General features: G+C 39.2%; 1 protein-coding gene across 6 annotated transcripts in view; it reads right to left on the reverse strand.

Moving 5' to 3' along the window:
- Positions 1-8,585: 8,585 nt before the first annotated feature.
- NR3C1 (nuclear receptor subfamily 3 group C member 1) overlaps positions 8,586-23,426 on the reverse strand; it is a 124,850-nt gene continuing 110,009 nt past the window's right edge. For 5 of the 6 annotated variants that reach the window (XM_088023302.1, XM_088023303.1, XM_088023301.1 and 2 more), the window contains exons 7-9: positions 21,984-22,114; positions 13,351-13,508; positions 8,586-12,768 (exon numbers count right to left, since the gene is read on the reverse strand). In XM_088023302.1, the coding sequence (XP_087879428.1) occupies positions 12,616-12,768; positions 13,351-13,508; positions 21,984-22,114 (442 nt within the window). In that variant the 3' untranslated portion in view covers positions 8,586-12,615. The remainder of the gene's footprint in view (positions 12,769-13,350; positions 13,509-21,983; positions 22,115-23,426) is intronic. The other variant, XM_088023305.1, reaches the window with a different exon arrangement.

Raw genomic sequence — 23,426 nt, forward strand, 5'->3', positions numbered from 1 at the left:
ATCTTCTTCTTTTTCTTTTTTCTTAACATATGTTGCGTTATTTGTTTCAGAAGTACAGATCTGTGATTCAACAGTCTTACACAATTCACAGCGCTCACCGTAGCACATATCTTCCCCAATGTCCATCACCCAGCCACCCCATCCCTCCCACCCCCGACCACTCCAGCAACCCTCAGTTTGTTCCTGAGATTAAGAATTCCTCATATCAGTGAGGTCATATGATACATGTCTTTCTCTGGTTGACTTATTTCACTCAGCATAACACCCTCCAGTTCCATCCACGTCGTTGCAAATGGCAAGATCTCATTCCTTTTGATGGCTGCATAATATTCCATTGTGTATATATACCACCTCTTCTTTATCCATTCATCTGTCGATGGACATCTTGGCTCTTTCCACAGTTTGGCTATTGTGGACATTGCTGCTATAAACATTGGGGTGCACGTACCCCTTCGGATCCCTACATTTGTATCTTTGGGGTAAATACCCAGTAGTGCAATTGCTGGATCGAATGGTAGCTCTAATTTCAACTGTTTGTGAGGAACCTCCATACTGTTTTCCAGAGGGGTTGCACCAGCTTGCATTCCCACCAACAGTGTAGGAGGGTTCCCCTTTCTCCACATCCCCGCCAGCATCTGTCGTTCCCTGACTTGTTAATTTTAGCCATTCTGACGGGTGTGAGGTGGTATCTCATTGAGGTTTTGATTTGGATTTCCCTGATGCCGAGCGATGTTGAGCACTTTTTCATGGGTCTGTTGGCCATTTGGATATCTTCTTTGGAAAAATGTCTGTTCATGTCTTCTGCCCATTTCTTGATTGGATTATTTGTTCTTTGGGTGTTGAGTTTGATAAGTTCTTTATAGATTTTGGATACTAGCTCTTTATCTGATATGTCATTTGCAAATATTTTCTCCCATTCCGTCGGTTGTCTTTTGGTTTTGTGGACTGTTTCTTTTGCTCTGCAAAAGCTTTTTATCTTGATGAAATCCCAATAGTTCATTTTTGCCCTGGCTTCTTGTGCCTTTGGTGATGTTTCTAGGAAGAAGTTGCTGCGGCTGAGGTCGAAGAGGTTGCTACCTGTGTTCTCCTTTAGGATTTGGATGGACTCCTGTCTCACGTTTAGGTCTTTCAACCATTTGGAGTCTATTTTTGTGTGTGGTGTAAGGAAATGGTCCAGTTTCATTCTTCTGCATGTGGCTGTCCAATTTTCCCAACACCATTTGTTGAAAGATTTCATTGTTTTTATGTACTACCGTTTACTTATCCATTCATCCATTGATAGACTTATGGGCTGTTTCTACCTTTTGTCTATCGCAGATAGTTCTGCTATTATGAACATGTGTGTATTGCTTGAGGACCTGTTTTCAGTTCTTTTGTGTATATATCTACGAGTGGAATTTCATGGTCCTATGATAATTCTGTAGGTAACTTTTTTGAAGTCTAGTTGCATTTCTGTAGATTCCACAAAATTTTTGCATGGGTGATCATTTGGTCTTTGAATAAGTACGATTTTATTTTTCTTTCTAATCTAAATGCTTTTTTTCTTTCTTTCTTGTGTGATTGTTTTGGGTAGAGCTTCCAGTGCAGTGTTAAATGGAAAGAATAAGAGTGGACATCTTTGTTCTGTTACTGAAATTAGAAGGGAAATACAGTCTTTGCACATTAAGGACAGTGCTCACAGAAGGTGTTTGTAGATGCCCCTTATTATGTTGAGGAAGTTCCCTTTTATTCCTAGTTTGCTGAGAGTGTTAACTTTTAATTAGGAGTGTTTGTTGGGTTTTATCACATGCTTTGTCTGCATCTGTTGGGGTAATCATACGGATTTTTCTTTTTTAGTTTTTCCACTATTGTCAGTTATATTGGTTGATCTTGAAACATGAATCCAACTCTGTGTTCCTGGGGTAACCCCTTGGTCATGATGTGTCATCCTTTTAATATAGTTAGATTCTGTTTGCTAAAGTGTTGTTTAGAATTTTTGTATCTAATGTTTATGAGGGACAGTTTATAGTTCTCTTGTAATTATCGCCTAATTTTGGTATCAGGTTAATTAATGCTGGCTTCATAGAATGGATTGAGAATTATTCCCTCTTCAGTTTTTTGTTTGTTTGGGTCTTTTTGGAAGAGTTTCTGTAGAATTGATATTACTTCTCCCTTAAATGTTGAATAGAATTGACCGGTGAAACCATCTGGGCCTGGAATTTTCTTGATGGAAAGGTTTTTAAGTGCAAATTGAGTTTAACTGATAGAGGGCCTGTTTTGGTTATATATTTCATCCTGCTTTGAACATCTTTTTTGAGCTAAAATCCAAATACCATAATATTTACCCACTTAAAATGTATAATTCAAAGGCTTTTCATATCCTCCAAGTTGTGCAACCATCAATACAATTTTTGAGCATTTTCATTAACCCCCAAAAGAAGACCAGTGCCCATTAAGCAGTCACTCCTCACTCTCCCCTCCTCTTCCCCCTGCCCCTGGAACCACAGACCTCCTCTGGACATTTAATATAAATGATTTATAAAATATGTGGTCTTTTTTCTTAACATATGTTGCATTATTTGTTTCAGAAGTACAGATCTGTGATTCAACAGTCTTGCACAATTCACAGCGCTCACCATAGCACATACCCTCCCCAATGTCTATCACCCAGCCACCCCATCCCTCCCACCCCCCCACCACTCCAGCAACCCTCACTTTGTTTCCTGAGATTAAGAATTCCTCATATCAGTGAGGTCATATGATACATGTCTTTCTCTGATGGACTTATTTCACTCAGCATAACACCCTCCAGTTCCATCCACGTCATTGCAAATGGCAAGATCTCATTCCTTTTGATGGCTGCATAATATTCCATTGTGTATATATACCACCTCTTCTTTATCCATTCATCTGTCGATGGACATCTTGGCTCTTTCCACACTTTGGCTATTGTGGACATTGCTGCTATAAACATTGGGGTGCACGTACCCCTTCGGATCCCTACATTTGTATCTTTGTGGTAAATACGCAGTAGTGCAATTGTTGGATCGTATGGTAGCTCTATTTTCAACTGTTTGAGGAACCTCCATACTGTTTTCCAGAGGGGTTGCACCAGCTTGCATTCCCACCAACAGTGTAGGAGGGTTCCCCTTTCTCCACATCCCCACCAACATCTTTCGTTCCCTGACTTATTAATTTTAGCCATTCTGACTGGTGTGAGGTGGTATCTCATTGAGGTTTTGATTTGGATTTCCCTGATGCCGAGCGATGTTGAGCACTTTTTCATGGGTCTGTTGGCCATTTGGATGTCTTCTTTGGAAAAATGTCTGTTCATGTCTTCTGCCCATTTCTTGATTGGATCATTTGTTCTTTGGGTGTTGAGTTTGATAAGTTCTTTATAGATTTTGGATACTAGCCCTTTATCTGATATGTCATTTGCAAATATTTTCTCCCATTCTGTCGGTTGTCTTTTGGTTTTGTGGACTGTTTCTTTTGCTCTGCAAAAGCTTTTTATCTTGATGAAATCCCAATAGTTCATTTTTGCCCTTGCTTCCCTTGCCTTTGGCGATGTTTCTAGGAAGAAGTTGCTGTGGCTGAGGTCGAAGAGGTTGCTACCTGTGTTCTCCTTTAGGATTTGGATGGACTCCTGTCTCACGTTTAGGTCTTTCAACCATTTGGAGTCTATTTTTGTGTGTGGTGTAAGGAAATGGTCCAGTTTCATTCTTCTGCATGTGGCTGTCCAATTTTCCCATCACCATTTGTTGAAGAGACTGTCTTTTTTCCACTGGACATTCTTTCCTGCTTTGTCAAAGATAAGTTGACCATAGAGTTGAGGGTCCATTTCTGGGCTCTCGATTCTGTTCCATTGATCTATGTGTCTGTTTTTGTGCCAGTACCATACTGTCTTGATGATGACAACTCTGTAATAGAGCTGGAAGTCCGGAATTGTGATGCTGCCAGCCTTGCTTTTCTTTTTCAATATTCCTCTGGCTATTCGGGGTCTCTTCTGGTTCCATACAAATTTTAGGATTATTTGTTCCATTTCTTTGAAAAAAGTGGATGGTATTTTGATGGGGATTGCATTGAATGTGTAGATTGCCCTAGATAGCATTGACATCTTCACAATGTTGGTTCTCCCAGTCCATGAGCATGGGACGTTTTTCCATTTCTTTGTGTCTTCTTCAATTTCTTTCATGAGTATTTTATAGTTTTCTGATGGGGAGACGAACCATGAGAGACGATGGACTCTGAAAAACAAACTGAGGGTTCTAGAGGGGAGGAGGGTGGGAGATGGGTTAGCCTGGTGATGGGTATTAAAGAGGGCACATTCTGCATGGAGCACTGGGTGTTATGCACAAACAATGAATCATGGAACACTACATCAAAAACTAATGATGTAATATATGGTGATTAACATAACAATAAAAAATTAAAAAAAATGTGGTCTTTTGTGATTGGCTTCACTTAACATACTACTGTCAAAGCCTGTCTGTGTTGTATGCATGCCCCTGTAATTCCTTCCTTTCTCTTGCCAAATAATATTTCACTGTATAGATATACCACATTTTATTTATCCATTTATTAGTTGATGGACATTTAGATTGTTTCCACTTTTTGGTTTCTTATAAATAATGCTAATCTGAATATTTGCATGTAAGTTTTTATGTGGACATGTTTTCAGTTCTTTTGGGTATATTTAAAAAAAGATTTATAGTAGTGATTTTGAGCTCAGAATGTTCTCTATCTCATTAATGCCAATTAATGCAATTTAGTTCACATTTATATGCATCAGTTACAGGGAGAGCCTGGGGGAACTCTGCATGTGGGATAAAAGAGTAACAGGGTGGTTGCCTTTTTTTTGGGTTTTTTTTTTTTGTTTTTTTGGCAGTCTCCTTATTGACCAGGAAATATTCTGTATAAAAGCCCTCGATCAAATCTGTAACTTCGCCACTTCTCCTCTCATCTTAATTGCCTTGGCACTGCTCTTCTCTGTGAGATTCTCATTGGAAATGGAAGACCCTTTCTGAAAGAATGGTCCCTTCTTCTGGGGACCCTTGCCAAGGTCTGATAGTTGGGAATGTATGACATAATGAAAATGCAGGCCAGTATCCTAACAGTCTCCCCTAAACCTGTGTGTGAACTTTACCAGGGTATGTGAGGTTGAAAGTTTGTATACAGTCTTGGTGTTCACATCATTCTTTATCATTCACTTTTTCTGTGTACTTTTGGGAGAGCATTAGAAAAAACTCCCCTTTTAGATTTCCTTGAGGATTTAAAAACAGTTAACATGTCTTGAGCGCTTCTTGTGTGGTAAACACTGAGCTAAGCAGATTAAATACTGCATCTCACTTACTTCTCTCATTCCTTTAAGATGATGTTACTCCATTTTTCATGTGGAACTGGAGTGGTTATAGAACCTTCCCAAGGTCACAGATTGAGTTAAAGGATAGAAGTAAGACTTGATCCCAGATTTATTGCATTATAAAGTAGCTACCAAGGTCTTAGTTATTAACACTTAGTATTTGAGCCACAGATCCTTTGTATTTAAAATGAGCACATGTGTGCTCGTTTTGTGTTTACTTGACATGTTTGTGGTCGCTTTGCGCATGGTAGCCATCTCAGGGTGAGTACAACACAATCAATTAAATATTAGGGGAGTACATTCTTGACCATAAGTAAAATTACTATTGTGAAAAAAATATTAGGGGAAAATCTATTACTTACTAAGCCCTTGTTTGTGCTATTACTTTAATTGATCCTTTAACGCCCAGCACCATGAAAACCTCTTCTGTAGGCTTCTCAGAAAAACAGCTGCATCAGTCTTTATGTATTCAAAGTACTTCGTACTGGCTTCTGATGCAAATGGTGGCTATACATTTGCTTGTCTGCCTGTTATATATTTAAAAAAATACATTTCCTTAAAAATATAGATAACATACATACCACAAAGTATTTTTACTGTAAGTGTACAGTTGTATAGTTTTTATTAAGTTTACTGGGTTGTGCAACCATCAGTATAATCCAGTTTTAGAACATTTCCATCTCCCCATAAAATTCCCTCATACCTACTGTCACCCAAACCCCATTGCCATCCCCAAGCACAGGCAACCTTTGATCTGCTTCTGTATCTGTAGACACGCCTCTTCCAGACATCTCATATAAGTGAATCAAGTCACATGTGGTCTTTTTTACTCAGCATATTGGTTTTGAGGTTCACCCATGTTAGAGCATGCATTATGTCACTTTCTTATTGCTGTATAGTATTCTCTGGTATGGATATGCCACATTTTGTTTGTCTTCATCAGTTGATGGACATTGGGGTGTTTGCATTTCTGGGCTGTTATGAATACTGCTGTGAACATTTGCATGCCTGTCATTGTGTGCACATTTTCATTGCTTTTGAGTAGATACAGAGAAGTGGAATTGATAAGTGATGTGGCTACCATCTTTGATTCCTTGGGGGCAGAAACCTCACCTTGAAGTTTTAGTATTGCCTTTGTGGTCTTTAAATTCACTCATCTAGCATGCCCGACACATAATGGGTCCTGAAACTCATCGGGAGAGATTTATGGTGCATCTTGTATGAAAACCTTTGTTTGGTTTTTATGCACACTCTCCCCATTTCTCCATTTTGGAGAGTTTTATTCTTATCTCAGTTCCTCACAGTTCTAGCCAACAATCCTAACAGTATTGGATGGCCCTGATTCTTATTTCCAGCACAGCCGCACGTGTACTGAGACGGGACTCTAGGTGACAGTGACACGTGAAGGATCCTAGAAAAGCTTATGGCTATTTTATAGTGTGTACACGATTCCTGTGTTGACCTGCATCAGTTTTCCTTTGTAAGCAACTTTATTCTTCAGTGTGAATGTAGCCCATACACCCCATATCCCTTGGAGAAATGTTGGTTGATTTTCCTGTGGCTGTTGATGAGACAGGTTCCTTGTTGGATATTTGACAAAGTCAAGCATATTGTCTCTGGGCAGTTACTGTTTTTGACCAGCAACATCCCCAGGGGCTAGGACACATGCGTTTAGGAGAAGGAAATATCATTGTTCAGTGTCTAACTCATAATTGATATGGTAGCAGAAGGGATTAGATTAAAAGGAGATCATGTCACAAGGACTGACACAGAATGCTCAGTATGGGTTCTTCTAATCTAGTTAGGAGCTTCATATTAATAATTTCTCAGTAGTGCTTAAGAGCATGAACTCTGGAGCCAGATGCCCAATGTTTGTGTTTTTTTTAAAGGTTCTATTTAACCACTTCTGAGCTTTGTGACCCTAGGCAAGGAACTTAGTTCTGTAAGCCCGTTTCCTCATATAAATGCAACGAAGGTAATCATGGTAGTTGACAGCACTTGTGAGGAGCATTTTATAGCGCTGCTGTGGAGCTTTGCTAGCTTCAGTGAGATACTGTATTGAAATGTGACGCCTGGCACTTGGTTGAATGCTCAGTAAATGTAAAACATTAATCTAAGAACAGAAAAATAAAACCAGTTCCCCAGGAGGCTTGTGGACAAGAGGCATGTTCTTGGACATGGGATAAACGGCCTCATTACAGAGACTCCGTTCAAACCTCAATAAAACAGGCGTTAGCTGCTCTGAACCAGTTGCTTAAACTCTGAGCCTGTTGCCTTTTTTATAAATGGAGTTAGTATCTTCCTCCGAATTTTTCTCCTTTCATGCATGCACCGGGTGAGGACTCACTGGCGTGATGTGCGTGAAGGTGCCCTCCAGCTCTGCTCTTTGCCGGGAATACTGAGGCAGTGCTGTATGCGCACGCTGCTGCTGGACCTGGGCCTCTGCAGTGCTGAGCACTGCGGAACGGTTTGCTAGACACATTTCTCCAATCATGTATTGTGACTGACTGAGGCTACAGGGATAGTATTTTTCTCTCTCGTACTCTTTCTGCAGTATTTATCACCTAGCAAAGCGGGTACGTAGCAAATGCTTGGTATCCTTAGGATGGCTAAGGCAAACTTGGGTTTTAAATCATAATGTCTTTTTTCTTGGTAAAGGAAGTTAGTGGTGGAGAAAAGAGTATTTTTAGGAAAGTTTGTCTGTGACATCATCCAGTCCATGGATCTAACCTGACACAAGGTACTTTGGGGAAATACTCAAGAGGTTGGATAGAAGAGCTGGTTTACCAGGTGAGCCCCTTCTGAATTTATGGTTTATACTGTGCCTCTGTGCTGCCATATGTACTAAATATGTTCTTCTCTGGGAGAAAGAATTGATTTTAAATTAAGGCAAGAGTTTTGGCTAGATAACATCTGTTTACATAAAATGTCACTTTTCATGATCAAGACTGCTAGAGTGGGAGAATCCTTGGGCGTGGGTTCTTCCTTCCCTTTGTACCCTTTGCAGGAATTGGCATAGGACCATTCGAGGTGTGGACAGGATGGTCTGTGTCTCTGGCACCAGGGTGAAGCTCACTTGGGATTTCCACCCCATTAGCCTTCAAACATTGCCACATTGACGTGTCAGTGTCCACTTCAGTGTCTTAAAAGTTGCTGAAGTGATAACTCTGCCTTTGGTAGAAGGAGAAAAAAAAGGAAAATTGGAACTGCATGAGTTCTACAAAAGCATGTTGGAGTCACATAATGAAAAAGCAGATTTTTTTATTATGATGTTTCTCCATATTTGGCATTGCTGTAAATGGCTAACTAACATTTACTGCCAATTCAATACAAATGTGTGGTTTGGTAATACCAGAACAGCAAATTTAAATGAAAAATAAAAGTTAAACATTTCCACACAAGATTTTACAGTCTGACATTTCACTGTGTAGATAAAAAGACATTTTTTTACTACAGATTATTATTCAGCATGAATAAAAAACTACAACTTTTATTTTTAAACAGGAGTCACTGGTTTTAATTTTTACACATTTTTAAAATTACTGTGATAAAAAATAATGAAAAAGCTTCTTAATAATGCCATACACAGTATAATATAGATTTGTCCCCATTATATAGCATTTGTTTAATATACAAAATAGAATATTGACACACTTGAATCTATATGTAGTTAAGCAAGTTATCTGAGGAGGGTATTTTCATACAGCCTTTCATCAGAAAATAAAATCCTTCTTTTAGGCATTTTCTAGAGAGAAGACAATCCTTTTCCTGAAAACCTGGTCACTGATCCCTGGTGGACCAGGCTGACTGATCACAGTCTGGAAAATGATGCAACTTCCATTCAAAGTGGTTAAAGTGTCCTTACATTCCTCTCCTCCCATCCAGCTCTCAAACCAGGCACGTGAAAACACATTCATTTACAACTACAGTCTTGAGGGTGACCGGCCAACACTGAAATCTCACTGAGGGCTGCCAGGGTTCTGGAGTTTCGACAGACCAGAGTCTAATCTTATTGTTCATTCCACAGTGATGTCGCTTTAGGGTATTAAACACAAAACTAAGAATGATGGAGAAGAGGTGGTTTAGGTAAAAAACTGCCCCTGCCCCTCCCCCCCCCTCAGCCCAAGTTCTGAAGCGAGGTCCGCTTTCCTTTGCACGCACACCCAGAGCTCACCTGATGCTAACTAACTATCAAGCTCTTCAGACAGGAGTCATGTTAGCTTTCCTTTTGGGATGTCCTTTTCTTTTTCCCCTCTCCAGAAGGTAGATGCCCCTTCAGGTTCCCCTGCCAGAGTTTTAGACAAGCACTTGAACAGTGTCCCCGGCAAGGCCTAAAAACACCGAGGACACATTTTTCCACTAGTAATTAAAAATACTTTTCAGGATTTGCTGTAAGTCACCTCAGCATGTTGCCAACTCTCCCTGAAGTTGCTACAAACTTAGTTTGGGATGACAAGACACCACCTACGTAGAAAATGAAGCTGCTTTCCAATAGCACCGGATCTTTTCTCAGTTAAACTCTACTCAAACATAGCTAAGATAACCTTCTTCCTTCCCACTTATTTCACAAGGGCACAACTTCTTTTCCATGTAGGATACAGCCTCCTAGTTTCACGAATGTCAGTTGATTTTCTTTTGACCAAGTGCATGTGTCTCTTTTTTCACTGAACTCTATTTTCTTGAGAACCGAAGTTGGGACTAAAATAAGAGTAACATATGATGTGCTTTCTGGTTTTAACCATGTAACCTTCCATAATGAACAATAATTTACCTTCCAGAAGCTCTTTTTGAAACTTAACACTGTCATTGATAATAATATTCAAGCGGTATTTCTTAGGCACCAAAAATTTCATATCCAGCTGGGTTACAGACCATCTTAAAATACTTTGAGATCAATTTAAACCATTACAAAAGGAACATTCCCTTTTAGAGAGCATTCAAAAAGCAAATGATTACATTTTTTATTAAATAATTTCTCCAAATACTGAAAAATAACAAATAACATTCAAAAAAGCATTCAAAGAAAACAAACGTGTACTCATTTTGTTTGGAAATGAACTCTAGTAGGATAGAAAGAAATTAGTGTATTATTTGGCAACCTATGGGATTCTGCACTATTTACAGACTGCTGGTACCTCTACGCGTCTTATTGCCAAAGTCCTGAAGCCCCCGTGTTGACCACACGGCTGGAGGGGCTCTGTGGGAAGTAGCCCTGCTGTCAGGGAGTGCTGGGAGGGGGTGCGCCGGCAGGCACCACCTCTCTGTCCCCGCCCTCCCCACAACTGCGCACTTGAGCCAGGGGAGACTCCGCCCACATACCTGGGTGGACAGACTGTGGGAATGAGGAGGGCGGTCACCTGCTGTGGGAGGCAGAGGATGACTCGCTCTGTGACCTGAATGGGACTGAGCCTCGGCAGCCTTCACAGCATACGGGGGCCGGTCTCCACGTCCCTCTTTCCCTAGAGCAAACCTGTTGCGTTTCTGAGACCACTGCTGCCTGTATGAATGCTTGCACGCACTATAAATCATATGGGTTCTCCATCAACGTTTCTTTGACCCCTACAAAAAATATATAACATGTCGTGATAAAACAATCTCATCTAAAAATCATTCTTATTTTACACTATACAAGCTATTTTACAATCATTTTAATAAATTGCATGTAAAGCTGCAGTAGCCCTTCCCTTCCCAGATTAGTGAATACCAATATGATATATATCTGAAACTATAACTAAATATAAAAATATATTAGAAGTTTCATATTTTTTAATATTAGATTTTCAGTTTTCTATTACACAAATAATTTGGCCACCTTGAATAGAAATCAGATTTCTTGTGGCTTAGTAAATATAAGTTTTGAGTTTACAGAAAGTTGGTAAGGTGCACACAGAAAGGGCTACTACAGCTTCTATTTTGTTTAAAATGATCATTCTCAACAGTGAGGAGAAGTTCACAAGACTTTTGTTAAACTCTATGGCACACGGAGCGATGTGAGGCATGTGTAGTCTTACAAACATGGAAGTCTGACAGTTCGAAATCACAAAAATCAGTAGCTGAGCTTTCCTGCACCGCCAGGAAAGAGAGACCAATTGGTGACGGATGGGAATGTGAAAATGGGTGTCTGGCTACCTTTGCCATATTGGAAATTTATTAGGGGGGTCAAGTTGAGTGAGAGGAAATACTTGGTCTGATTCATATCTCTCAGCTGTGTCTCAGCTGGTTATCTGGAATCCTGACTTTTTCAAGAACTTACACAAACTACAACAAAAGGTCCTGAACGACCGTTGACCAACTTTCTTGCCATCTAGCCATAGCAGAGATAGGGCATTAAGTGCAAACAGGGCCTCTTGGTAGTTTTTGTTGGTGGTGGTGGTGTTTTTTTTGTTTTTAAATTAGTCATTTGCAACCATCATCCACAGTTTACCGAGCAGGTCACTGGACTAGGTGCTCTACCACCAGTTAGGACGGTTAATTTGCACAACCTAGAGAATTCTCCACTGAAGCAGATATATACAAAATATGAGCTTTTTTGACGAGAATACTGGAGATATGAGTCAATTTTTGTGGTCTTCTGATAGCTAAGTGCCATCAGGTTAGAAGCACCAACCCATTTTCACACAGAAGATTAATGTTTAGAGTTTGTTTAGGAAAGCTATGAACTAGCTGCCCATCTTAAACAGCTGTACAATAACTTGGATACAAAAATTATGTAAGAAAAAATGAGCAAGCATAGTTCGCTGAATATAAAGGAAATTGTTAAAATCAGACAGTAATAGCTATAAAAGGCACAACTTCCCTTTTCTGATATACACTTGTAAACTTTTTTTCAGGTTTCCATGCATAAATCAAAAAATGCTATCCTAACTATACAGGGGAAAATACACCAACAAAAAGTCTAGAAAATTTTGTCCAGCCAGCTGTGAAAAGTATGAGCAGAAAGTTTGTCACGCAGACTTCGGGCACTGGGGGTTTAGGTGCCATCCTTCCCTGACAGTGGAGATCACCCCCCATGACTGCGGCTCATTTCTGGGGTCCACCTACTATCGCTCTCTACTCTTCCCACCACTGAGAAGCGATGGCTCACCTGCTTCTGTTGCCAAGTCTTGGCCCTCTATAAACCACATGTAGTGCGTATTTAAAACAAAACGAAAACAAAGACCAGACAAAAACAGGAAAAAATAAAACAGCAAAACCGCTACAGGACAAATTGATAGTTTGTACAATAAAAGCTATAAGTTCAACTTTCTTTAAGGCAACCTTTCTTGTTAAGGCAGTCACTTTTGATGAAACAGAAGTTTTTTGATATTTCCACTTGAATATTTTGGTATCTGATTGGTGATGATTTCAGCCAACATCTCTGGGAATTCAATACTCATGGTCTTATCCAAAAATGTTTGGAAGCAAAAGTTAAGGAGATTTTCAACCACCTGCAAGAGAAAACATACAAACGATTATTCTTAAAAACTTACTGGTAGGAATATCTTATGCTTTTTGGCCTCTAATTTAGAAAATACATCTGACCTAGAATGTACCAATCTTTGCTGGAATCCACCAGATAAAGAAGTTCAGTTAGATAAAGTGGGCACTCAGGTTCCAGGCACATTTTGGATTCTTTAGAATTGTATACAGAATTACACAGTGAACTCTAATACAATAATATGTGAAGGACATATGCTAATTTAATTGATTAGTCATATAAAAATGGGGAATTTGATGTTTTTTAGTTAAACAGTGCTATTAAATTCTGTACTGGCATCAGGATGTTCTATGCACGTGACTAGACGAAATAACATTTCATAACTGGCCTTAGGAGAAATGTGTGCCAAACTGAGGTTGATAATGTGAGCTCCAACCATCACCAAAATCCGCCAACAGGAAAAAAAACAAAACAAAACCGAAACTATTGATGTATCATTATATATAATCAATAAATCAGGTTATATGTAATTATAATTAACCCAATGTCCCAGACAGTATTCCAGATATTGGGACTTAGGTCTGACACTTACATCATGCATAGAGTCCAAGAGTTTTGTCAGTTGGTAAAAGCGCTGCCAGTTCTGGCTGGAGTTCCCTTCCCTCTTCACAATGGCTTTTCCTAGCTCTTTGATGTAGGTCATGCGAATTTCATCAAATAGCTCTTGGCTCTTCAAACCTTCCTTAGGAACTAAAAGGTTAAGATGTTGTCAAGAAAAGAATTTTCTCATGGTAACACTGCCTATGAGCCCGTAGGGCATTTGTTATTAATAGCATGCTTCCTGACATATACTATATATACACTCTGAATACATTCTATGAAAACACAAGCATTTCATGGGCTCAGGAAAGTGCAAGAGAGATTAGGGGATAATAGAAAATTGGAGGATTTAACGTGGAGTCATGCCTTGCTGGGGAGCATGTATCTGCCTTCCCTTGTGTACTTAGAAAATACCTTATGGATTCTAGGTTGTAAAACTGGTATCAAGTCAATCGTTTTATATTACTTTTCAAAAACTGGTACCAGGGAGAAGGACTGTGAACAGAAGGTTAATCATGTTGTCCGTGAATCCTGGAAAGACTGACTTTTGTACACAGCCAGATTTCTCAAAGTGTGTTCCTAGGAACTCTGGTTCTGTGTTAAATGGTTAGGGAAAAAAGGATTTGGTCAAAATGTAAGCAAAACTAAAGGCTAATACAAATACAAAATACAAAACTAGATCACTAGTTTTCAGGATTTGTCAGAGCCAAAATCAGGCACTTTCTAGGGAGGGGAGCATATTGTTTCCCAAACTCCACTTCCTTGTTGCTGACATCTTAGAAAATGCTGGAATTCAGGAAAAGCACTGGCTTTAGGAACAAGAAGTTTTAATTGTACTTGCCCTGTGGATTTGAGAATAACCTGCCTGAGCTGTGTCTCCTACTCTTTCTCGAGGGTTTTGTTTTTTTTTTAATTTGTGTATATTGCAAAATGTTCACAATACATCTATACTTAACATCCATCACCATATACTAAACATATTTTTTCTTGCGATGAAAACGTTTAAAATTTACTCTCAGCAACTTTCACATATATAATATAGTGTACTAATAACGATAATCACCATGCTGCATATGACAGCCATGGCTTATTTATTTTATGCCTGGAAAGTTTGTCCTTTTTAACCCCCTTCCCCCCTTTCTCCCACCCTTCAATCTGCCCTCCTCTGGAGACCACCAGTCTGTTCTCTGTACAAACAAGCCTATCTCCTTGTTTGTTTTTAGAGTCCACATACAAGTGAGATTCTACACTTACTTGTATTTGTCTTCCTCTGACTGGCTTCCTTCACTTAGCCTAACGCCCTCAAGGTCCATCCATGTTGTTGCGAGTAGCAAGATGGCACTCTTTTTGATGGTGGAAAAATATTCCATCGAATATATGTTTACTGTATATACCATATATATCCCATCTTTATTCATTCATCCAGAGATGAACACTTCAGTTGTTTGTGTCTTGGTTATTGTAAATAGTTATGCCGTGAATATGAGGCTACATATATTTTTCAAGTTAGTGTTTTCATTTTGTGTGGACAAATGCCCAGAAGTGGAATTACTGGGTCATGCAGTAGTCCTATTTTTAACTTCTTGAGGAACATCCATGCTGTTTTCCACAGTGGCTGCACCAGTTTGCATTCCCACCAGAAGTGTGCAGAGTTCCCTCTTCTCCACACCTCCACCAACACTTATTTCTTGTCTTTTTGATAAGACATTCTAATAGATGTGAGATGAGATATGGCTTTGATTTGCATTTCCCTGTTAATCACTAGTAATGATGAGCACCTTTTCACGTGCCTGTTGGCCAGTCAGGATTTGCAAGTATTTTCTCCCATTCTGTAGGTTGCCTTTTCATTTTGTTGATCGTTTTCTTTGCTGTGCAGAAGCTTTATAGTTAGATGTGGTGCCAGATTTTTACTTTTTTTGGCCTTTGCTTTGGGTGCTGGATTCAGAAAGTCATTGCCAAGACTGATGTTAAGGAGCTACTGTCTCTGTTTTCTTCTAGGAGTTTTATAGTTTCAGGTCTTATGTTCAAGTCTTTGATTAATTTTTGAGTTAATTTTTGTGTATGGTGTAAGATAATCATCCACTTTCAGTCTTTTGCATATGGCTGTCCATTTTTCCCAGCATCATTTATTGAAGAGACTGTTCTTTCCCCACTGGACACTCTTGGCTACTTTGTTGTAAATTAATTGACCGTCTGTGTCTGGGTTTATGTCAGTGCTCTCTAATCTCTCCATTGAACTCTGTGCCTCTTGTCTCTTTTTATGCTGGCACTGTATTGTTTTTATGACTACAGCTTTGTAATATAGTTTGAAGCCAGGGAGTGTGATGCCTCTAGCTTTGTTCTTCATTATCTAGGTTTCTTTGGCTATTCTGGGTCTTATTTATAGTTCCATACGAATTTAGGATTATTTGTTCTGTGATAAATGCCATTGAAATTTTAAGAGGGATTGCATTTGGAAATATGGACAATATTGACAGTATTTTTCCAATCCATGAATGTGGAATATCTTTCCATTTATTTCTGTCATCTTCAATTTGTCTCATCAGTGTCTTAGAGTTTTCAGTGTACAGGTCTTTCACCTCCTTGGATACATTTTATTCCTAGATATTTTATTATTTTTGATGCAAATGTAAATGGAGTTCTATTCTTAATTTCTCTTTCTGCTAGTTCATTATTGGTGTATAGAACTGCAACAGATTTTTGCATATTGATTTTGTATACTGAATGGTTAGTAAATCTATTAGTTCTAACAGTCTTTTTGTGGAGTCTTTAAGATTATAATATCATGTCATCTGCCAAGAGAGTTTTATTTAGTCCTTTTAGAATTGAATGCTGTTTATTTCTTGTCTAATTGCTCTGGCTAGAACCTTAACACTGTGTTGAATAAAAGTCATGACAGGGGATATCCTTGTCTTAATTCCTGATCTTGGAAAGCTTTCAGCTTTTCACCATTGAGTATGATGTTAGCTGTGGGTTGTCATATATGGCCTTTATTATGCTGAGGTTATGTTCCCTCTATACTCATTTTGTTCAAAGTTTTTATCATAAATAGATGCTGAACTTTGTTAGATGCTTTTTCTGCACCTGTCGAGATGATTTTTACCTTTTATTTTGTTAGTGTAGTGTATCATGCTACCTGGATTTTGACTAGAGCTAGAACAAGGAAGACATTCTGATTCTATGAAACAATACTTGGTACTTGTAAGATGTATTACTGTGAAAATGAAGGCTACTTAATCAGAAGTGGTAAGAGCCTACCATGTTAAAAATGGGTTAATATATTACAGATAACCTAATTATTGTTAATATCTTAAATATTAAAATTTAATATTTTCACTGATAGTTTATCTGTAATTTTTTTTCTTGCATGTTACCCGATTTCTAAAAATAATGATGGGAGAAGCCCTATGCAGTGCTTACGTTTAAAAGAATTTCATCTATCCCAAATTACCCCTAATTATCCTTGGAGCTCCATGAATTTTTTGCTTCATGTGGTTAAGCCATATACTTAGAATTACTTTCCTGGTAGGAGAATGCTTTATGTAAGGAGTATCTTTAAATAAAGAGCTTCCCCCCCCCCACTTTAAAGTCTGTGCTAATAAATGTAGCTGCCATAGCTTTCTTTTGGTTTAAAACAGTGGTCAGGAAACCATGGCCAGTGGCCTAGTCCCACCAGGAGCCTGTGTTTGTAAATAAGGTTTTATTGGAACATAACCAGGCTTGTTCTTTCTGTTGTTGACTGTGTTCATTCTCCACGCAGCAGAGATGAGCAGGTGTGATAGTGTGTATACAAAACTGAAAACATTTACCATCTGACACCCTATAGTGCAAGTTTACCATCACTGGGTTACTGTATGGCCTTTTACATCAGTCATTCAGTAGCTTTATTTAGATATTCTCATGTCAGTAGCATAAAGTTGGATTTTTTTTTTTTTTTAAATACAGTCTTGGATTTTTTTTGTGGGTCTTTTTTACCTTGGAGCTTTTATCTCCTATTTAATGAAATTGCTGATAAACTTATTTATACACCATTTGTTACTTTCCCTTACCATGCATTTGTTTATGCTCTCCCCCCTCATTTCGTTTGGATTGCTTTTCCTTACCATGTTTGCTTCAGCTGCCACCCCCACCCCCACCCCCCAACTTGGTGGTTTGGTACTTTGTGTACTTCTCCTATCTTTAGCCATCATTACTGAAATTTTTTAAAAAAAGATTTTATTTGAGAGAGAGCACACAAGCAGGGGGAACTGCAGGCAGAGGGAGAAGCAGACTCCTTGCTGGGCAAGAAGCCCAATGTGGGACTCGATCTCAGGACCCTGAGATCATGACCTGAGCTGAAGGCAGATGCTTAACCGACCGAGCCACCCAGGTGCCCCTGAAATTTAAACTCATTCTTATCAAACTACCCTTCTTGCTTATGTGTAATTATTGTGTATTTCAATTGTTTTTTAGACCCTTCAAAACAAACACTATGGTTATTTTATACAATAAATATTAGTTTAAACGTATCTACATATTTACGATGCTCTGTTCTCTTTTCCTTTTTAGAGATGGGACTCCTTTCCCTTAGCCTAAGTATACCCTTTAATCTTATTTATTAAGGATCTCTGGTGGCAAACTTTCTTTTTACCCTCATTAAAAAAAAAATGGACTGGTACACTTAGACTATTCACATGTCAGGTAATCAATATATTTGGGTTAAGAGCTATCATGTTTGTCACTGTTTCTACTCATTGCACTGGTTCTTTTGTAATCCTTGCCTCTTTTCTACCTTCCATGGTTTTTGCTGAGCATTTTGTATGATTGTAGATTCTCTCCTCTCAGTCTATTATTACTTATCTCTAAAGCTGTTTTCAGTGCTTGCCCTGGAGATCCCCATATACACAGACAACTGATCTACAGCTCCTTTAAATAAGACCGCTCTACTTGATCTCTGGTGCAGGTGCCTACAAACAGTATGTGTGGGTCCTCTCTCCTGTCATGCATTTCCTTCACCTGCATGTTATGATCGATCATCTCATGCACTGCTGCTATAATTACTTTGCACAGTTGTGGTTCAGATCACATAAAAAGAAAAATGAATTTTCATCTTTATTGTTTCCTCCTCTCATGCTCTCCTTTCTGTAGATCCACGTTTCTGAACTATATCATTTTCATTACCTCTGAAGAACTTCCTTCAACATTTTATGCAAGGCAGGTCTTCTAGTGACTATTTCACCCTCACTTTTGAAGGATAATTTCACTGGATACATAATTGTAGACTGATTTTTATAACACTAAATATTTCACTCAACTCTCTTCTTGCATGTGTAGTTGCTGATGAGAATTCTGATGTCATTTTTATTCTTGTTCCTCTATGGGTAAGCTGTTTTTTCCCCCTCTGGCTTTTTTCAAGATTTTTTCTTTGGTTTTCTCCAGTTTGAGTAAAATATGCCCAGATGTAGATTTTTTGGTATTTATCTTTTTTGGAGTTTTTTGAGCTTCCTGGGTTGATGTTTTGGCATCTGTCATTAATTTTGGAAAATTCTCAACCATTATTATTGTCCTATATTTCTTCCATTCCTTTCTTCTACTTCTTATGTCCCCGTTACTTGTATGTGACACATTGTATAATGGCCCCCACAGTTCTTGAATATTCCATTCCATCTTGTTTTTATCCTTCTCTTTGCATTTGAGTTTGGGACTCTGCCATGTCTGATCTACTGATGAGCATTCTTCATTTCTATTACAGTATTTTTAGTCTGTAGCATTTCTTTTTGTTTCTTTCCTAGAGTTTTCCACCCTCTCTGCTTACATTACCCATGTGTTCTTCAATGTTGTTTTTTTCCATTAGAGCCCTTAACATAGTAATCATGGTTATGTTAAATTCCCTATCTGATAATTTTAACATCTGTGTCATAGTTGAGCTGGGTCCGATGCTTCTGTGTCTCTCTGGACTGTTTTTTGTTGCCTTTTAGCTTGCATACCGTACCTTTTTTTTTTCCCCCGAAAGCTGGATAGTGATAGATCAGAGCGGAGGTAATGATGCGTTTAGTATGAGGCTTTATGTTAATCTGGCCAGGAGCTGGACTGTCTCATGTTGGCCATAGAGGTGTTTAACAGAACCTGAAATCTGTTTCCCTGTTTTTATTGGTTTCCCTTGTTGTTTTGGGTTTCCCCGAGAACTCCTTCTTAAATGGCTGTGCTCTGCAGTTCTGGCAGTTGTAATCCAGTTACTTATCCTGGAGCCCTACAGGGTGGTTAGGTGTTGGGGATGTGGGTCTTATCCTTTTATGATGACATCTGTGTTGTCATGACCTTCAGGAGCGTTTCTGAGCCTCCTCCCCCACCTCTTACAGGAGACAGGAAGGAAGAGGGTGCTGCAATGATCTTTCTGCCCTTTCCCTCAGGTCCAATAAAGCTCTCTCACAGCGGTTTCCCTCATAGGGCAAAAACAGGGGGCTCTTTCTCTGATTTTCACAGTGAGAACCTGGTGTGGCTTCTGCAGGTAAACCCCAAGAAAGTGTGGGGAGACAACCCCCAGAGTTTTTAATTTTCAAGCTCTTCCTTCTCTCTCCAGCAATTCATCAGAATTACTGTGACTGTTCCAGCAGTTCCTGGCTCCGATGCTTCTGTCCGCCTATTTCTCTAGATTTTGATGTGGTCATTTGCCTTGTGACCTCAATTCTCTGATGCAGCCAAGAAAAGTTACTGATTTTCACTTCAGCTTCTTGTTGAGGATGGGAATGGCAGCATCCAAGCTGTTTACTTGTAAGAGCTGAAGCTGGAAGTCCACCTTCATTTTCCAGTGTTTTTTCCTTAGCATTATGAAAAAAATCATTCCATTTTCTTTGCTGCTATATGGTTATTAAATTGCTTCTCCTTTGAAGGTCTTTTTTCAGTCAGTTGGATTTTACTTGTATATTATGTGGAATTCACTGAGCTGCCTGGACAGGTAGGAGGGTTGGTGTCTTTCAACAACTCTGGGAAGTTTTCGGCTGTTCTTTGTATAATTCCTTTCCCTCTTCTTGTCCACCTTTCATTGTCAATCTCTGATGATTACCTTAGCCCAGAGATTTTTTTTCAATGGGTATACTGTGAATGGGTTATTAATGTGTTAGGATAATCATTCACTATGCTAGTCGCCAAGTGGGATCCCTTTTTAAAAGAGTTTTAAAGCACTGTTTCAGCCCTCCTCCCTCACTCATGCCTCTTATCCTGTTCATTTATGTACATGATTCACATGTACGTATATATACATGTAAAAAACTGTATTCTGGCTAAAATTTTAATAAGTTTAAAGACAGAGGTTGGAAACATATGTGAATTATACCCTCTGAGTACAGCTAACCTCTTTGGGTTCTTGCCGGCTGGTGGTCTAGCATATTTTAGTGGGAGATTAGGGTACCTATTCTAGTATTGTCAGACTAGAAATCTGATCATATCTAATGGTATTTTATTCCTTCTTGATTTTTTTTTTAAGGAACCAGTGATACTAGTTCAGTTTTTCGTATCCTCTGCAATGATAAAAGTACACGTAGTACTGTGAGTGTGGCATGTATAAAACGTAAATCACCTTTTTTTACAAATAAGATTGGTTAGTATTTGGCACTGATCTGTACCTAGATATGATCAGAATTTTAGCTGTTTAACTCAAATAACATCAAGCTCACATCCTTAACAAGTGTGCTGTGTTAGGTAACCTTAAGGTGTCTAGCAATGATCTTTTCCTTTAGGTTTTCTGAGAACAAAGGTAGTATGAAGGCATTAATGATATGTGTGCCTTGGAAAAGCTGAAACCGATACAGTTACATGTGCAACATCCATCCCTTCAAGTTATTTGGCAGCTTTGAAACCAGAGTTACTCATGGAAAGAACACTTTTTGAAACACTGCACATTTACTCATTTGTATACGAAAGAAGTATTCAGTCATCAACCTTGTAGTTTATAAACACTAACCTGGTATGTAATTTTTGTTGGAATAGCCTGTAAGTGTTTAACACCAACTGTTCACAGACCTTCTTTTACGAGTTGTTGAAAATGCCACCTTTTTACTAAAAAGAGACTTTGTATTTTTCAAAAGCTCTCTAGGTTCACTAAGTAACGCCTTTGCTGGCCGCAACTAGCCTCACTCAAGTTTATACACCACTTCCTTTAGATTGTTTGATAAATGCTTGCTGCTGTTTTTTAGATGGAATACCTCCGTCCCCCCAGGGCAGCAGCAGCACTGCATCAGCCAGTCTTCTAACAGCCAGCAGGTGCACCTTCTGTACATCCTGTTTTTCTACCATAATTTCTTAGGCATAGTCCTATTCCTTGTGTCACTAATTTTCGACCCAGTGGTGGTACCGAAGGTCACAGGGAGGAGGAGGTCTGTACACACTCCGGATGAACAGAGGCTCCTGCAGAGCTCCCATACCGCTCCCTTTCCCCGTGGCACCTAGCTGTCTGACTAATCTTGGTATCATTGGCTGTGCCTTTGTAAAGTTCGGCATTTATGAAAACCCTAAGTTATCTGACTAGCAGGGAATAAGGACAGACTTGGTGCGATGTATACGAACACACCTCTGTTTCTACACGTTTACATGTCATACTTCTGACACACTTAGAAGTGAATTTTAGAAGCCAAGAGGTGTTCTACCAACCTGAGGAGAGAAGCAATAAGGTTTTCATACAGAGATACTCTTCGTAAGAGACCTGAAGCCTCTGTAACTCGGAGGAAACATACAGCATGTGTTTACATTGGTCATACATGCAGGGGAGGGTCATTCTCTGCCTGTGAAAGACAAACACCAGCGTTTGAGTTAGTTTCCCCCCAAAGTACACTTGTTTTATTTTACACAACTATGAACTTACAAAGGAAATTCTAACTATTGCTATTAATGCTAATTCCCTATAGGTGAGAAAGGAAACTTGTTCCTGGGTCCACAGGACCTAAAAAGAGTACTGAATGATCTAAGTTCACACTGGAGAAATTAGTTTTCTGTTGTGCATGCCATAGACTGTTTTATGTACTTAATTTCCGCAGGAATCCATTGTAAACACTTTTTACCAGTTGCTCATTTAAACCAGAGTTCGATGGCAGCATTTGAATCTGGTCGTTATCTGGTAGAGTGTAAGTCATACCGGCCAGGAAGTTTGGCTCGATCCCTGCTACTCTGGACCAGGCTTACTAGGAATGTAATAAGTACACGCTGTTCCCTCTAATGCATGCTCCATGTTATCCTCTGTTTGAAAGCCTCCACTGGCTGCTTTTTGCTCCTGGAATACAATTTCAACTCCATTTCCTGGCCTACAAGCTTCTGCTTGATCCACTTCTCTCAAGCTCGTAAGGGAGTTCCAACCTTTGCTCTCGTTTCTTCTGCCAGCCCCTACTTTTCACACGACTCATTCTTCTGTACTGTTTGGTGCTCAGCTCCCTACCGAGGTCTTCTGTGGTCCCCAAATCTAAAGTAGAATGCACCCCCCCCCCGTCACACTATTGTATCATGGCTCCCCAAAATAATTTCGTTTATTTATTTCATTTCCCCACTGGAATGTTAGCAGGGGCCTCATCTGTTGTGCTCATGATTACAGCACAAGCTCCTAAAATAGTGTCTGGCACTCGATAGGGACTCACCTATCACCGAGAGGTATCACCAATAGAGAAAGAACACCAACTTTAACTCAGGATTCAGTTCAGCCAGGATTTCTGGACTAGGTTTTTATGCAGCTCACTTGCCTGATAGCAGAAAGGTGAAATTTCTGCTTTAGGTAGTTTGTATTTATCCTGCCAGATAAGTGGCCTTGGACTGACCTAGTAGCAGTATAAAGATGTGTTCTGAATCTAGAATTAACCCAATACTTGCAGCTTCTTTCACAATGCCTAAGAATGTCTAAAAATATCTGAAGCTAGTATCATCCAGTCTCTATTAAAACACTTAAAATAATGTGAGCTTACCACATGGTAAGGCAGGCCCTTCCATTTAACACTGCTCCAACAGATGCTTTTCTGGAACTTTTACCCATTGTTTTGGGGCCTAGCTCACCCAAAAGATAAAAAAGAGTATCTCTGGAGGTTCTCCTCCTTGCTCCCAACTGTGCCTTTC

The sequence above is a fragment of the Eumetopias jubatus genome, unplaced genomic scaffold (assembly GCF_037043125.1).
Source record: "Eumetopias jubatus isolate StellerSeaLion01/CBP00866 unplaced genomic scaffold, mEumJub1_p1.0 scaffold_5, whole genome shotgun sequence".
In the NCBI taxonomy this organism is placed as follows: Eukaryota; Metazoa; Chordata; class Mammalia; order Carnivora; family Otariidae; genus Eumetopias; species Eumetopias jubatus.